The following is a 16,785-nucleotide window of genomic DNA, read 5'->3' as shown; positions in this document are numbered from 1 at the left end:
CAGTAACAGCATTAGACCTATTACAGTTTAACAAAAGAATAATATTACCAAACATTACAAATATTCTTTTTAAATAGTTACATCTGACAAAAAGAAAAATACTATAATTAGAAAACTCCATGCTGAGGATACAGATTTACAGGAGCATCATAGAATTGCTAAAGCCAGTAAAAAAAATGAATTATTCTCAAGTATGGTGACATTTGAACACACCTGTCCAGAGTTTTTTTGATTGATAAGCTGGTCTCCTGCTATAAGGGGATCCCAGTTCTGTTGTCGTATTAGGTCTTTCACCTCCTCATTGGGCAAATCTATTCGATAATTGAAGTCCCCACACCAAAAAATATAGTCATGGGAAAAGAGCATCCTTCCCTGTAAAACAGCAGCACACACTGGAGTTAAAAACAACTGAACAACAAATTTACTACTTCCAGGTTCAGAAATTCAGTTTGTAGCTGTGAAATACGTATAATTTATGGGTGCTGAAGACAACCGAAACACATCCTAGTATTTAGTGTCCCTATGATTAAAACAACATGATCAACGGTGTGGTGTTTATATATGGAACACAAGAGAAGGAACATTTCCAATGGAGTTTCCATTTCTAAAGAAACACAAATCAACTGAATTGGGTTTAAAATTCTTCATCTTCCTACTCCTGGTTTTAGAAATCTGCTCAAAAGCGATGGCTGCTGCCTGTGTCAGAGGAGAATAAAACACCCCCCTGGGACTTTGTGGCACAGTCTCCTGACAAACTGAAAATCCAGAGCTTTATCATTCAGATTTAATTGAAGACTTTTCAGTTACATCTGATTTTCATCACTAGAGAGAGACATAGGGCTTTATTTGTTTAAACAAAGTCCAGGGTTTAGAGTGAGAACTTCTACTTCCCTTCCCCCTTTGTTTTCATTTTTCCACTGCCCATAAGTAAAACCAAGCAGATACACTGGCAGATTGAAAGAGCAGTATTTAGGAAACTGTTGGAAACAGCACTTACTAGGAAAACTGAAACATAACAGTGGGGACAAATTTAGAAAATAAAAAAGCCCTGTAAAAGAAGATGTAAGACTCCTGCACAGTGCCACAGAAATTAATAAATTACATTTTGATGACAAAATTTAAAACAGCTTAAAGTCTCAAGCAAGCACTTTGTTGCAGTGATAGCATTTCAACTTGGTGCTTGATGAGAACATGCTGTTTGTTTAAGAGGACACTACATAGAATCATTCCTGTGTACTGAGAGCAGTGCTGTAGATTTTTTTCTCACAGTCGATTGTCTCCTGTGCTTATAAAAGTTCTACTGCATGTCAGGGATCTATAAGGTCTCTTTCCTGTGCTAAGTTCTTGATTCCAAATGCAAGTGAACTGATGTTTCACCATCTCCATCATTGCACTGGCAAGGTCTAGTCTTCCTGCAATGTTTTATTTTAATAAACATTGTGGGAACTCAGTTATCTCAGATCTCTAACCCAAGGAAATCTGATTTCCACGGGAATCTGGGGAGGGGGAAAAATGCAAATGGAGCTTTAGGATGACACTGCTGGACCTCCAAGGGTTTCACTTTTCATTTGTTATGGAATTTGAACACCATGCTTACCATTGGAAAGCCAAGCTTGCGAGAAATTTCTACGAAGTCTTCATTTCTCTCCTTGACTTGGGATTGCCCTGCAGCAAAATGACTGCACACAAAGCAAAGGCTGGAGGTATGGAACAGCATCCGAATGGCCACTGCACCTTTGTTCCCAGTGGCTCCTCCCATGCCAGTCTTGACAGTATCGACAGCAACATCCCTGAAATAGTGAAACAACTACTAAAACTTTCAGGAGCCTGGCACAGATGGCTCTGAGTGTGACACTGGGCTGGGAGGAGCACACTGTTCTCCCAGCCACAGGGCCAGTTTAAAGAAGTTCCAACAGCCACTGAGCAGTAACAAGACAAAACCTCAGCTTTTCAAGCTCTCTGGGCGACAAATGAGGCACTTAAAAACTAAGATAAAAGAACTTAACTACCTCACAAGAAGGTGGAACAGCACTTTCAGAGCCCCACATGGCTCTGAGGCTGTTTGGTGTTATCTTCCAACACAAGGCAAGCTGAAGGTGACCCAAGCTGGAGCCAGCTGTACTCACTGACCTGATAAAGGGAGCGTGCTGGGGCCTGATGAACACAAAGAGGCAGACGCCCACCAGCTGCTCTGAAGCCAGCAGCACATACTTGTAATCTCTGGAGATGGTCTTCTGCAGCTCATCAGCCCAGAGCTTCTGATTCGTCGTGCTGCCAGGGAGATTAAAAACACCAGGTAGGAAATAAACCAAACTAAGCAGGTTTCCAGCTGGTGATTGAGCTGACTAAGCTACATCCAAGAACCTCAAGTAAACCTCGAGGCAGTAAAACAAAGCCAAGTTGGGAATGGTGCTCAAATGCCTCCCAGCAGAGACATAGGCTCTAGACTGTCATGACATCATGGTTTCAAATTCAACCTCTACAAATCCTGCCTCACTTTTCCCAACACCACAGACAACTTTAGGAGCCATGGCTATCTTCGCTGTACTTATGAACCTAGACTAGAGAAGCAAAACCTAAGAATTGTTTTAAAGAGTTACTTTCTAAACCTAGAGCTCAGTCAGTATTGGAAAACAGGTGTCCACAGTCTTAGATCTAGAAGAAACATCCTTAGAGACCTAACTACACTATGGTTTTCAGAGCCAGCACTGAGTAGGAATGAAAAATATGAGGCCTGGAAACAGCATTAACTACACAAAGGGTGAAATTAGGGGATGACAAGCTGACATGTGGTACCCAAAAGACAAAAATCTGCACAAAGGTGACAGCATTATAGGCTTTAGGTGCTCTCCTCAATGAGTTCAACCTTCCCTAACACCAGTAAACATGCAAAGCAGGCAGAGGAAACAATGGACAAAGGGAATATGGTCCTAGGACTACACATATATTTATCACTGGTATCACCCATCACCGGGAAAAATGTATTTCCATAACCAAGTCTGCTAGGAGTGAAAAATCCCAACTCCAGTAATAAATGCATGCAATACATGGAATGGCAGTGAAAACAAACAGTATGGAACAAAGCGTTCCTTTATACAGATCACAATAATTAAAGGCACACCAACAACACATGCTTTTGGAAAGATTTTCACAGGATTTGCTGTTCCCAGCAATACAAGACACAGGAACTGAAGAACACTGCAAGGACTGAAGAAACCAAAATTTCAAATAACATATGACTTGAAAAAGGCGATTATCAGCCAAACTAGTACTGTGTGGATTGGATCACCCACCTGGCATTCACAATGTTTCCTGCATTTAACTCCACCATTTCTTCAAATCCAATGGCAAATATGTCCACAGGTTTGTTTTTGCGATCTTGGGGGTAAACAGGCAAAAAGTTATTTCTTGTTTCTAATTAACTTAAGAATCAAGACCTCATATATATATGTTCATTTTAAGAAAGAAATTCCTTACTTGGAAAGAAATCCTTCCCTGTGAGGTTGGTGAGGCCCTGGCACAGGGTGCCCAGAGCGGCTGTGGCTGCCCCTGGATCCCTGGAAGTGTCCAAGGCTAGGTTGGATGGGGCTTGGAGCAGCTTGGGGCAGTGGAAGGTATCCCTGCCCATGGCAGGGGGTGGAACTGGATCTTTATGGTCCCTTCCTACACAGTTCTACACTTCTGTGATATCTGTTTCAATGTTTGTGATCTACTTAGAAAAATCCGTGTTTTCAAAAAAAAAAAAAAAGAAATGACAGAACACAAATCCTACCTTGGAATTCATGGATCCCAGCTAACTTTGGTGCATCCAGAAGCCAGTCAGTGAGGGTTTGATTTCTGAAGGCAATACTTCGAAATTGCTTCCCCCCATTAACATTCCATGTCCCAACGCAGACTCGGATTTTTTTCGGTTTTGCATACTTATAGAAATTCTCACACATGCTCTTCAGTACTTTTACAGATGCTGCAAAAACATTTGAAAAGACATTACTCTTACAGCAAGTGTTTCAGAAAACTTAGCAGTGAGATCTTTCCAATGTACGTGCACAAAGTTAAACTGTGAAAGCGCAAGGAATGCAGGTTTCCCAGGGGAAAGTACCCTTAGAGAGATTACTTGTGTGGGTAAGACACTGACTGAAAAACAGCAGCAATTTGCTCAAAATTATATAGAGAGAAATAATACATGAAGGAAACTATTCCCATGTTTTATAAATATCTGTTTTTCTTTCATCTCATCCATGAGTCTCTAAGGAAATCATCATTTTTTGTACAAATCAACAAGGATATCTACCTCATTTTCCCAGATTAAATTTATGAAATCCAATCTCTGTTACAGAACCAACATGCAGATATATTAATTTCTGGAAATGCAAAAGTTGCTGATACACTACAAGTACTAAAATAGAGAAGGTACATTATCATATCAGAATATGTCTATTTAAGCCACAAATCTGAAGTATTTTTAGGTCAGTTGAATTCCTAAAGAGCTGCTTTAGTGAGGACAGTAAACTGGGACTCAAAATTATTAAACTCACTTCTCTGTCCCATCAGCCTTTCCCTGTGCCTTGTTTTTATCTGCCAGATGAAGAGAGAGGTACGACCCATATGTAAAGGATATTGTGAGAAACACAGAAAGAAAAAAGCTGATTCAATAGTCAGGTACTTTACCTAAGTTATATTAAGTTATATTAATTTACCTATTTTGAATGTTCTCATGGTTATCAGACTCCAAAAGAAAATATAAACAATATGAGATGGAATTCTTCCCTTCACTTGTTGCAGTCTTGAAAAACAGTCAGTTCCTTGGAACAATACTTTCATTTAAATTCCCCAAATAAGATGATTAGTGAGCTGCTGCTGTCTTAAGTTTGCCATCTTGGCTACCCGGTTAAAACAAAAACCAGGTATTCTCTATCCCTACTGGGTTTGGAAAAAAGTGGAAGCAAGAGAAGAAAATAAATTGTGTTTGCTGGCTGTGAATGCTTTCCCTGCTGAGCAAATCATGCATCCATAAATGGGCTAACCACATAGAAAAGACAATGAACTGGTTGGTGTGTACTTGGGTTGCTCCAAGTTCTTGGGATTATACTTTCTTCATCAAAATCCAGGCAAATGAAGTCTAGAAAACAGTAAAGAGCTGACAGGATACTTGAGCCCTCCAAGTGAGAGCCAGATACGGGGTCTGCTTCTGGCCCATACCCCAGGTGACTCCAGCCAGGAAGTCCAGCATGCACCCAAAAGGCCACGGAGGGTGGAGGACAGGAGCTACCTCAACGCTGAAGGGAAACAACCCCAGGAATGCTGTAGCCACAACACATCCAAAAACCAAATCATCCAAAGGGTTGGCTGAACCCCAGGAACCCAAACCACCACCATAGGCAGCTGTGCAGGCCTGCAGAGATGAGCCTCTGCAGCACTCAGAGCAAGTTTAAGAGCAGAGTTTGGACATTCCTCATCTCAGGTTCCATCATTTTCTTTTGAAAATTTAGCTTCATTTCAGCTTCGTTTTAGTAACTCCAAATCATTCAGTTGCTACTGAGCAGCTTTTAAGAAAAGCAAAATTTCATTATTGCTTATTTAATTCCTGATGTTGTTATGAGACTCTAATGTGAAAAGCCTCACCAGGTTAGACTCTAACTTTAGAAGTGAACTGACAATAAGCTTATTACAAACAAAGAATTCATATCTTTAAACTAGCAGTCTTCCTAAATTGTAGAATGACTCTTTTAATAAATGTGAGTAATTAAAAATAAAAATTTCTACTGCTTTCCAAAATACTGAGTGAGCCAAGTGGTTTTCAGAGCTCCTGAAACTATGATTTTTCCCACATATTTCTAGCTATTTATCTTTACAGCAAAATTGTGCCTCACTCTAGAACACAGGAAATCAAATCAGCTACATTTTCTGTTATTTGCAGCAAAGATACTTTGACTGCTGTTCTTACTAGGCAAACAGAAATTTGGAAATCAGTTGTACAACGGGAGTTTTAATTTAATTCTGTTTGGGATATTCTGTGCAACTGAATGGAACTGCTGGAATTTGATGGAACTGTTTTACTGCAACATCCAAATTCATGTAGGACCCAGGTGAGACCCTGAAATGCTAAAAAATAGCTGATTTATAACTAACAAAAATAGGCATTCTAATAAATACTAAAAATTAGACATAAATAATACTAACAACAATAATATATAAATATATAAAAATAGTTGGCTCTTCTTCCAGATTTATAAGATCAAAGGTAACACCATCAATGAGAGTGTGACCAGTCATTCCAATAAGCACCTGGTTACACTGACAAAATGCCAGTGAATCACCTAATTTCAGACATACATTACTTGTGACTCAGATTTCATTCACTAAGAGTTAAGTAGGTAGAGTAAAACACATGCAGGAAAAGCAAAACTGGCAAATGTAAGGGCTGTTTAAATTTGCTCAATACACAGTAAAATCTGAATAGAAGAGCATTAGGAATATTTTATTTTAAATAATGGTTTCTGGGAAAAAGAACATGAAGTGCTGCACAGCTGACAAGTTCCCTGCAAGAACACAAGCATATGGAGCCTTCTAGCAGCAGTAAGATGAAATTACAAATTGTACTGAAGAATTTCACCTCTTATCCTAAACAAAGCAAAAATACAGAAGCCTCCAAATCAGATAAAAGGAAAATTCCTTTACAGCCCGAGCATGTGAAAAAATAAACTCCTGCAAATTGGTCACCTCATTTCCTAACTTGCACCCAAGCTCAACTGCAACATTTTTCACCTCTCATATTCCCGCTTTTCTTGGATTAAAGGATGTTAGGGCACAGGAATACCAGATCCAAACACCATCAGGAAAATGTGAGCCCACAGCCAAATATTACACAAACAGACACAAGAAAAGCCAGAGGACAACAATAGCTGGTCAGGTATTTACAGCTTATTTTACTGTACTATACTATACCTGATTGTAATGATTGCTCTGAAACTACGGATGCAGTAAGAGGGAAACAAGAAAAGATTAGTCAAATAAATTACTGGTTTTTAGGATTTTCCAGCAATGTGTGAGAAAACATGCTGTTAATACACAATTTATTACACATAACCATTTGCATCAGTTAAAGCACGTGTTTTATGCTGCAAAATCTACCAAGTTTCACAACAGGATTAGCAAATTCTTTTTTCCCCCTTTATTAATAATGGATTCACACATGTTGAAGTACCCCACTGGTTAACTTTCCACCTAGCAGAGAATACAGAGAGATTTCAGGGAAGAGGGATTTATGCTCCTCAGCTGTCAGGAGCTGCAAATGTGGAAAGGATACCTTGTGCTCCCAGAAAAAGTGGAGAAGAAATGAAAACAAATTTTAACCAATTTTAAGGTGAGGCCGATTTAGCAGGTTTCAGATATAGGAAAAGTCACAATAATGTGAAACCTTGTGCTAAACAAGAACAGAACCACTCCCTCAGACTCCACACTGGATGAAGATGTGGACCCTGAAACGAAGACTACAACTGGGCCATAGTTTTCTTCTTGAGCCAGAGATTTGCACTGAAGGTTTGACATTTTTCCACATTCTAGGTTAAGTGTGTCCAGGAGAAGGAGAAAAAAAAATGAAAAGGAAAATTTAAGAATGTTATTAATCCCTAAAAATTTCAGTAACTCAGAACATTATTACCTGGGATCTTGGAAAGAAGACTCAAATTTAAGTTCCCTCTTTGCCCAAATATGAGCTCCTGTATTTTTAATGTCCCAGGACAGGAATGAATACAGAGCCCCACGACTGACTCACTATTTTCCTGTCCACCAGACGTGCAGAAGCTGGGATTGACTGCAATCCTGGGGATCCCAGAGGCTACATCTCTTTGGGGATGCAGGATGCTGGGCCATGTTCTCATGAGGGTAACCACCTTCCTGGTACCAAGACCCCAGGACTCATATGGCTGCTCTGCACAAGCAAGGTTTCTTATTGAATTCTCTCTAGTTTTGATGTAGAACTTCACCCACAAATCACAAACAGGTAAAGCAATTTCTGCAGCACATTAGTTCAGCACTATTAGTAAAGCAGAAGTAACTTTCATTTTTTAATAAGCCAAGAGAACATAAAAGAGCATTTATACTTTCCAACAGTGCTTTGAAAACAAACTCTATACAGCTTTCTTACACCAAATAGTTATCAGAGATTAAAATCCTGAAAGACACATACCGCGTAAACTGCTGGTGGTTAAGAGAGCCCGTGCTTTATCTGCTAAATCACTATTTAGGGTATTTCCCAATAACAAAACATCAATCGCCTCCTGCTTGGAGCTATCAAAAAAGTTATTTTGGATCGTTCTGGTCACAGAACGAGCACCATCCTTCAGCTTTCCAGCCTGTTAGGGAGGAACACGTATAAAATATTTTATGTCGGACACTGCTCACAATACATTGGCAATATTCAGTAGATATACGTAAACTGTATTAATGATTTTAAGGGCTAAGGCAATTTTCTTCTTTAAGTGTTAATCAAGTCATCTGAGCCTACTGTGCTGCATGTGCTTTCCCCCCACCCCCAAAAAACACAGTAACACCTACAAGGCACGTCTAACAAGCAGATTTAAATTAAACTAAGTAAAATTAAATACTGCAGTGAGGGGAATATTTTTTTTCCCTAAACCCTAGGTCTTTAAAAATTAATTTGATCTAGTGCCATGTCTAGACCATGACAGAGATTTTAGGCTTTTCCCCAAATAGTGAGAGATGAGCAAGCACTCAAGTCCAAATGCCATGATACATGAATGTATATGTTTATGCACTTAGGAGTTCAGAACTCACATTCTGGAATATCCAAGTTAAAAACAGAGAGAGCTTAGATTTAAGACACCCCCCCCCCTCCCCCCCCCCCCCCAATTTGTTGAAATAACATGCAAGTCTCATGCAGCATCCCAGAAGGAACACAGACACTAATCAATGGCTACAGACACACCCAGACACTGTCTCTGCACACTCTGAACCGAAACCCAGAGAAACAGTGTCCAACCACCTGGGCTAAACAAGAGTTTCCAGAAAAACGTGCTGCTGATGCAGACATACCCCAGGGTCACAAGCACCTAAAGGATAATATAACTAACACATAATGCAGTCACATACTCGATTCCAAACCTGGCAGTGTTGATTTGGGCATACAAAAACACCTTTCCGCTTACACATGTTATTGCATGTGCTTTGCCTGTGAGGTGTCTGTGAACACACACTGCTGCAGGTATGTGAAATACAGACTGTGATCCATCAGGGATGCTGCAAGGGATTGTGCTATTGTAAAGAATTACTCCCAAGTTTACAGCTTGCATTGTCCACGAAAGCCTCTTAAATGCATGTGGAAAGAAGGCAAAAGCTTAACAAAACTACGCTAGGATTTAATTCTATGAATGGTAGTAGACAGCAAGACAGAAGCTACTCTTTTGGCAAGGCTAAGTGACTTGGGCAGACAATGGGGATCATCCATGCCGCAGGGAGCACCCTATTGCAACAGGATTTTGATAGGATGTACTCCCTTCCTGGCAGACAACATACAACTGATGATCCAAAAAAACACACTCACCATTCACATATCAGGCAATTAATTGAAAGGAACCCCGAGAAAGCAAAAGAAAGAGCAGGTAAGGAGTTAGATGTAATGAGTATTATAATACTTTAAAAAGAACTGGTTTTCAGTAGAGAAAGGAATATCAACATACTTAAAGTTAAAATAATTTTCTCCTATGTGAAATTTCTATATTTTTACTTCTAAGTACTCTTGGGCTTTGAAGAATCAAACTGACAAGCAGGAAATGGAACAATTTCAAGCATCAAACTTTTCATTTGAGAAGTGAGAATGCAACTTAAAAACTTCATTAGAGTACTCAAAAACATACTGAGTCAGTTTCAATTGAAACAAGAGCAAGTATTGTATGGCTTTGTAAGCATTAAAGATCCTCTTTGAATAGATGGGACTCGTGTCAGAGACGTTTGATTTATGAGATGTGGTACTAATTAGAGTTGTCACAGGGCAGGGACCCAGAAGTATTCCAAAGATGGCAGAGTAAATGTACTGTTGTGGTTAAACAGACTGATACCAGGACATCTACTCTGTGTTTTAAACATTAAAAATGGAAATGTAAATACATTAAATGCATTTTTAAACTTTTTTTTTTTAAAAAAAAAAAAGAAAATACAAAAGCCAAATGAACTAGATGAAACAGATAACTATCAACTTAGGAAAAGGAAAAAAGAAGGTTGAATGAGAAAGTCAAGACAAGGGGAGACACTCCATAAAATACTTACTGCAGTTTTCCTGGCAGTTTAGGTGACATTTTTGTAAGAAAATAAAACTAGACATCTTGAAACAAATTCCACTCTACAGTAAAATATAAGCAATTCCCAAATGAAGAAGTCTTGCATGCACCAGTCAAGGGGCAGAATAAGCAATACATTTATTTGATTATTTTGTTTTTATGTATCTTGATGTGATACCTCCTACATGAACAGAGAAGGACCCTGACAGAGTGTGAATGAACAAATGGTAGAAAATCCAAAACAGCTGGCTGAGTACATAGGATATAACATGGACTGAGAAGCAGCACATTCTTTAGCAGAAAGAACAGTGCGAAAAGACCTTCTTGAAGGAACTAAGGGCAAAAATTGCTACGGGTCAACATTTGTCTTGACAGGTATCACCAGGCAAGGGACAGGATTAGGGAAACAAAAAAGCAACATTGTGAGGAAAAAACTAAAAGACAGCATGAGAAAATGGGAACAACCCAGGCATCAACCCAAACAAAACAAGTTGAAGTGAAACATTGCACTGTCATGGAGCACAGAACTGTTCTCGCAGTGCTAGAAAGCAGAGTAGAAACAAAATTTGGGGTTTTTTCAGTAACTGCAGAACTAAAAAGCTGGATGAACATACAAACAAAACCCACCAGGCTACAATTAGTTTAGTATTAACACTATTAAACACTAAAAACATGAACAACGTCCTATCAAACACACTTGAAAAGGAGATATAGTGAATGGAAGTGAAGTAATAGCAGGAGAGGTACAGAAAGGAAAGTAAAAATATTCAAAGAAACTAAAGCTGATTTGAATATATATTTTTCTGAGCTATGAAGATTTCAGCCTTATCCTTTCATACAGAATGGGGTTATGTGGGACGCAGGAGCATGGCTAGGAAGGGATATACAGAAACATGACCCGCTTATCAACAGAACCAACCATTTTAAGTTAATTTTTCTGGTTGGTTGAGTTTTGTTTGGGCTTCTTTTATGATTATAAAGAGCACATCTTTTAAAGAGAAAATCTCATCATTGCTAGATTAATGGCGGAATTTATGAAAACCCATACTGAACACTGCTAAAGCACTTGAGAAGATGTACTTTACCTTTGCTTTTCCTTCAAGGGCTCCAGTTCCAGCATAAATTTTACTGACAGAATCACCATTCACAGACCACATGGATCGAAAAACTTCCTGAAAGCGAGTAACTAACTGAGGCTTCTCAGCTAATCCTAATACCTCCAGCTGTTTTGTTAGCATCTGGAACAGGTGAAGACACCATTAGCAAAAAAAAACCCCAACAAACCAAACCAAAAACAAACAAAAAAACCCCAAACCTACCAACCCCACTTTAAATACATTTCTTAAAAGGCACATCCTATTTTTCAGCATATTTGCATAAAACCCCATAGATCTTGGGTTTATATGTATCATTCTGAGCAAACTGACAGCATATGCTTGAAAACCTGCATCATACGTGTAATTTAACACCAACACTTCATTTTCCTTTGAAGAGATAGGTAGTAGTACAGGGGAAAAAAATGTAGCTGATTTGTAAATGTTTTCATCTTAAAATTCACCAAACTAAACACAAAAGCTATTTTCAAGAGCTTTTAAAAATCTTTAAAACCTTAAGGTATCTGGCAGCAAGGAGCCTCAAATTACAGACTGACAAAGGCAAAATTCTGAAGGTTGGGTAGGAATCAACAAAGATATAAAAGGAAACATGTAAATCAAAATTAAGAAGAAATATACAAGAAGTTTTAGAAATTGGGTGCTTGCTCTTATAATTTTAGGGCGTCATCATTTGGGTTCAGTACCTACTATTTTAAGTATCTACTGTGTTAAATAAAGTCAGAAGTCATATATATCATTTAATAGAATTTGAAAATTAAGTAAGCAGTTCTTCAGGATTAACCAATTCCCTTCTTATTAATTAGTTTTATGCTTTTAGCTCTCACACTTTAGCTGAAATAATTTAATTCTCATTACTGAAAAATCTGGCACACCTGTTTTTTTAAAAAAAAAGTTGTATTTATGCAGTTCTTGAAAGGATATGAAAGGAAAGAACAGAACTATATAGCTAAGCTTGACATGTAAGTGCTCTACACATCAAGAGTGTAGAAAGATATTCTTATGCCAAGAAAACTTGTGTTAATGCAGTAGCCAAGCACTACATATTCCAGAATCAGATATGTCTGTTCTACAACCAATGCCTTGTAAGCTCTCGCAGAAATTTCTCTTAAAAGGAGCATTTTAACTAAATGAAATTCAGAAAACAGCAGGATGATAATTTTCCTAGGTTTGACCTTATAGCACCCATATTTTTTCATTTTCAAACATGCTGAACATCTTCTCTCTGCAAGTCAGAACAAGAAACAGCTCACACTAGAAATCCACCCAGAAAAAGTTCATTCACCCTTCCTAGGAAAGTGCCACTGCTTTTACAGCCAAAGTGCCCCAGAAACAGTAGATGGGTGTGGGTTTCCTACCTCTAAGCCGAAGAAAGCCTGCACACTGTTTGTTCTATCCAGACAGTCCAAGCAATTGGTCCTGACAGTGCCGCTCTGGGATCTGTGCCAAGGACAACATGAGAGGGAAAACAACTGCAATAACTCCTTTAACACACATCTCCTCAGAGGCAGGGACAGGGAGATCTGAACCAGAGCAGTAAATCATGGCATTGTCAGTGCAACCTTCCTGCCCCACACGGACATTTATAAACGTGTCAGCAGCAACAGAGGGTAAGCTTCAAGTGCTCACTGAGCACAGCTCAGGCATTTTCTGCAAATAACGTTAGTCTTTCTGCTTCAGTTTCTCCCAATCCTCCTTGCTTGCTTGGTAAAAGGGTTTTGCAAGATTAAGGTTTCTTTTCAAACAACTCAACTAACATACTTCCAAAAAACCTCGGGGAGAAATAACTCTTAGTTACAACAAAAACAAAAAAGAAAAGAAGAAAAAAAAGTAGAGACAATTCTCAAATTTTATCTAACTAAAAGTAACAAGAATTTGTGATGTAACTTAAGTCAATTCCAACACCTCACTACTTGCTCATAAAAATGAAAAACTAGCCTCTCCCCTTAAGCTCAAGGGATGTTTGAGGCCCTCAAGCACTCAGAACTGCTCCACTTCCTTCAGGAGAAGCCCAGTAACTCCTGCTAGAAAGCTCTCAAAAGGATCATGTTAAGCAACATTCATGTGCTGCTTGCTCAGATAGGTGTACAAAATTCTAAGGACTCTCCCAAGGACACACATTTATTCCTTACTTTTGTCATTCCCACTACACACGTTGTCCATCAAAGTCAGTATGGTTTCAGCACCTTTAATTAGAGACCTAACCACAAACTGTAGCAAGTTCTGAAGAACTTTCTTCAAGATTACTTTTTTTAGCATTACTATCTTGGCATTTGATTTGAAATACAAAGCAAAAAGCCTGACATTTCCCAAAGGAGATGGTCCACAAACTCACAAGCATTTTAACTGTATCTTTTATTAACACAAGTCTTTGAGCTGTCAAAGCTACAACGTTTTTTTTGCTTTGGTCTGTTGCATTTTGATTTGTGATGTCATTATTTGAATCCCCCAATAAAAAAAAAAATAATGCCACTTTTAAAGCTTTTTGGAGCTCATCCCTGTTGCTAGAGGACACAAAATGATTCACACAAACATCTCTAAGTGTCAGAACAAAAAACAATGCCTTCATTCTCTGACTCCAGTATTTATAGATTCTCGACAATGACCAGGGATTGGATAATCAAGTTACCACCTTCCCAAGCACACTGGTCATGAGAAACATTCATCAAAATACGTTTCTTAGAAGGAATGTGATAAACAGCTTATGTTTATGTTACTTTCATGGGAAAGTAACTAAAACTATGAAAACATTATCAGAAGGTTTCAATTTCCAGGGCGACACATCCCCTCATCATTCAGCAACTCTTTCTCAGGGAGAACATCACTCAGCACTTTGCTCTGCATTAGTTAAAAGGAGGAAGAGTGTGGAAAGGGGAAGAGAGGGAATGTTGCCTACTTCTATCCCTGCTTCTCTTTTCCTGCTGAGAGAAGCACAGCTTTTGCTCCAGGAATCAGGAATAAGTACAGAGAAGAGCAGGAAACATGCATATCAATCCTGCTTTGAGAGAAAGCAATTTCTCAAATGGGGGATCCAGAATCATTCAAAAACACTGCCCTGAACACAAACACTTACAACACAGAGAAAATGGTATGTTCCATCACTGAGGGAAATAGTCAGCATGTTATGAAGGATGATGGAAAAACAGTCATTAATTCCACATGGCTGCCCACTAGAAAAAGGACTATTGACTATTTTTCACAAAATCCTGAGGTCAAAGGCCTGAAATTAATTCTTACCCCTTGAATGTCTCACAGAGATCTTCCTCAGAGATTTTTAGAGCATACACAGAATGAGACAAGATTTTACCAGAGTAAAACAGGTGACTTGTATTTTAGCTGTTAAGGATCACCCAGGAAACACTCAAACCACAATAACAGAGGCAACATTCTTTCTCTTATCTTCTTGCTGAGGGGTGAAACACATCTCAGGCACCACAACTTAATCTGAGGAAATGTACGGAAGTTATACATACAAACCTTTTCACTTCCTTTCCATCAAAATAAAAAAATCCACACTCCAAGAATTTCTGGACTTGAGGTTTAAGCACGCTGTGTAGTTTTTCTGCCTTTCCACCTTTAACCATCTGATGATAGTCAAAGTTCACCATTTTGATATCAGCTGAATGTTCAGATGCTTTCAAATGGCTCTGGCATTGTAAACAGAAAAAAAATAATAAATATACCAGTACCTGAACATACAGAAGTAGGAGCCAAACAAGAGATTACAAATATTTTAGAAGTTGTTTTATTAGCTTTCTTTTAGGTAAAATGAAACAACTTTTATCACCATTGAAACAAATCACTCAGAACTGATTATTTCACATGTATTTTTGTCTTCCTTGTCACAAAGCCAGGTTTTTCCCTTACTACCCCAGGGGTCACCAAGGCAGCCTATGGCCTCTTCTGCTGTACAAATGCCTTCACTTGCTAAAGGCTGTTTCAGCAAAACCCCTGTTCTCCAACAGTCACTGACGTGGCGATCAGCAATGGGGATTGGTTAAACACTTCATCAACTACTACTGACAAAAAACCCACCCAAATTATTTAGGTTGTTGTGGAGAGTGGCTGGAGCAAAAGCTTCCCTAATACTCCCTGAAAAACCCTTAAGTGCCCACAGAATGTTTGTTGGCAAAGCCCTGGGTATTGATGCACACCTAGGAACACTCCTGTCTCCTACTACAAGAGCTGGATACAGCAAATATCCCAGTGAATGCCCCAAGCTATTCAATCAGTACAATACAGAGGGAAAAGGGAGAGGGAAATAACAGATGGCTGGCTACCAACATGTTCTCTGGCTTCAGACAGAACTCCTTGAATAGTTGGTATTTATGAACTGCAACCTGAGGTTTTCTTTTGAACTAACCACTGGGAATTAATGAGATCACTCACTTAGAGTTAACATCTTCTGAACCAATTATTTCCTGCTAATCATGAAGCAGCTCCATATTTAAATTGATAAGTTGTATTTAAAAAAAAAATAATTAAGGGATATATCCATCAATTTCAAAAGAAATATCCTTAAAAGAAATATCACAGCATTAAATATCATAAAGCATAATGTATTTATTCATCAATTTTATAGCGTAGAAAAGACTTGTATTTTCAATAAGACACTAGTAAGCATGAAATATGAAAATAATTTAAAATCCCTCTGTCTACACTGTCCACACTGCTGTTATAATTTTCCAGTACAGTAACCAATCTGAACAGAATCAAACACAAATTACGCAGAGAACATTTAACGATTCATTTCACATTGTGCATCTTAAGCAGTGCTGTTATGATAAACCAAATTTTAGTTCCCAGAGCACAGCATACCTGGAGGTTTGGTTTCCAAAGGCTATGTAAAAGCTTCACTGCAAACAAGCAAATTCCAAGGATATGCACAGTGAAAGAACTGTCATACTCACCTGGAAAGCTTTGCTGAGCATGTGCTCCCCTTCTTTTGCCCCAAGTAAATTTACAATAATTTGCTTGCCATATAAATTTTTAATGGTTTGGAAATGCCTGTTAACAGAAGAAAAAAATCCAGAGTCATCTTCTGGCACACAGAAAATTAACAGCAACACCTGCAACACTGAGAAGGTGAAAAGTATTCAAGAGAAATTTTATTCACCCTTTCCAACAAAGCATTGAAAGGCATAAGCAATCCCCGGGAAGTTCCCAGCTCTGCTGAATCCCACATTTGTACAGACAAAGCCTCCCATTTGGAATAGCAAATCCCATCTCTGTGATGCAGCAGAACTTGTAGTGCATTAGCAAAAACTTTAGATGCTTTTTACCTGTCAAAAGCTGGTGCATTCGCCTCAAAACCCCTTGACATCCTGACACGATGGGATCCCACCTGCAACACCAAGATTACATTGTTTACCAAAATC

General features: G+C 38.7%; 1 protein-coding gene across 6 annotated transcripts in view; it reads right to left on the bottom strand.

Moving 5' to 3' along the window:
* Positions 1-16,785, bottom strand: part of SYNJ1 (synaptojanin 1) — a 51,077-nt gene that overhangs the window by 20,091 nt on the left and 14,201 nt on the right. For all 6 annotated transcript variants that reach the window (XM_058865203.1, XM_058865374.1, XM_058825863.1 and 3 more), the window contains exons 7-17: positions 16,690-16,751; positions 16,318-16,414; positions 14,885-15,054; positions 12,766-12,847; positions 11,381-11,533; positions 8,189-8,354; positions 3,773-3,964; positions 3,294-3,378; positions 2,131-2,271; positions 1,598-1,790; positions 214-372 (exon numbers count right to left, since the gene is read on the bottom strand). In XM_058865203.1, coding sequence (XP_058721186.1) covers positions 214-372; positions 1,598-1,790; positions 2,131-2,271; positions 3,294-3,378; positions 3,773-3,964; positions 8,189-8,354; positions 11,381-11,533; positions 12,766-12,847; positions 14,885-15,054; positions 16,318-16,414; positions 16,690-16,751 — 1,500 coding nt within the window. The remainder of the gene's footprint in view (positions 1-213; positions 373-1,597; positions 1,791-2,130; positions 2,272-3,293; positions 3,379-3,772; positions 3,965-8,188; positions 8,355-11,380; positions 11,534-12,765; positions 12,848-14,884; positions 15,055-16,317; positions 16,415-16,689; positions 16,752-16,785) is intronic.

The sequence above is a fragment of the Poecile atricapillus genome, chromosome 1 (assembly GCF_030490865.1).
Source record: "Poecile atricapillus isolate bPoeAtr1 chromosome 1, bPoeAtr1.hap1, whole genome shotgun sequence".
Lineage (NCBI taxonomy): Eukaryota > Metazoa > Chordata > Aves > Passeriformes > Paridae > Poecile > Poecile atricapillus.
The sequence above is the reverse complement of the archived record's forward strand: the minus strand, read 5'-3'. Positions and strand labels throughout refer to the sequence as shown.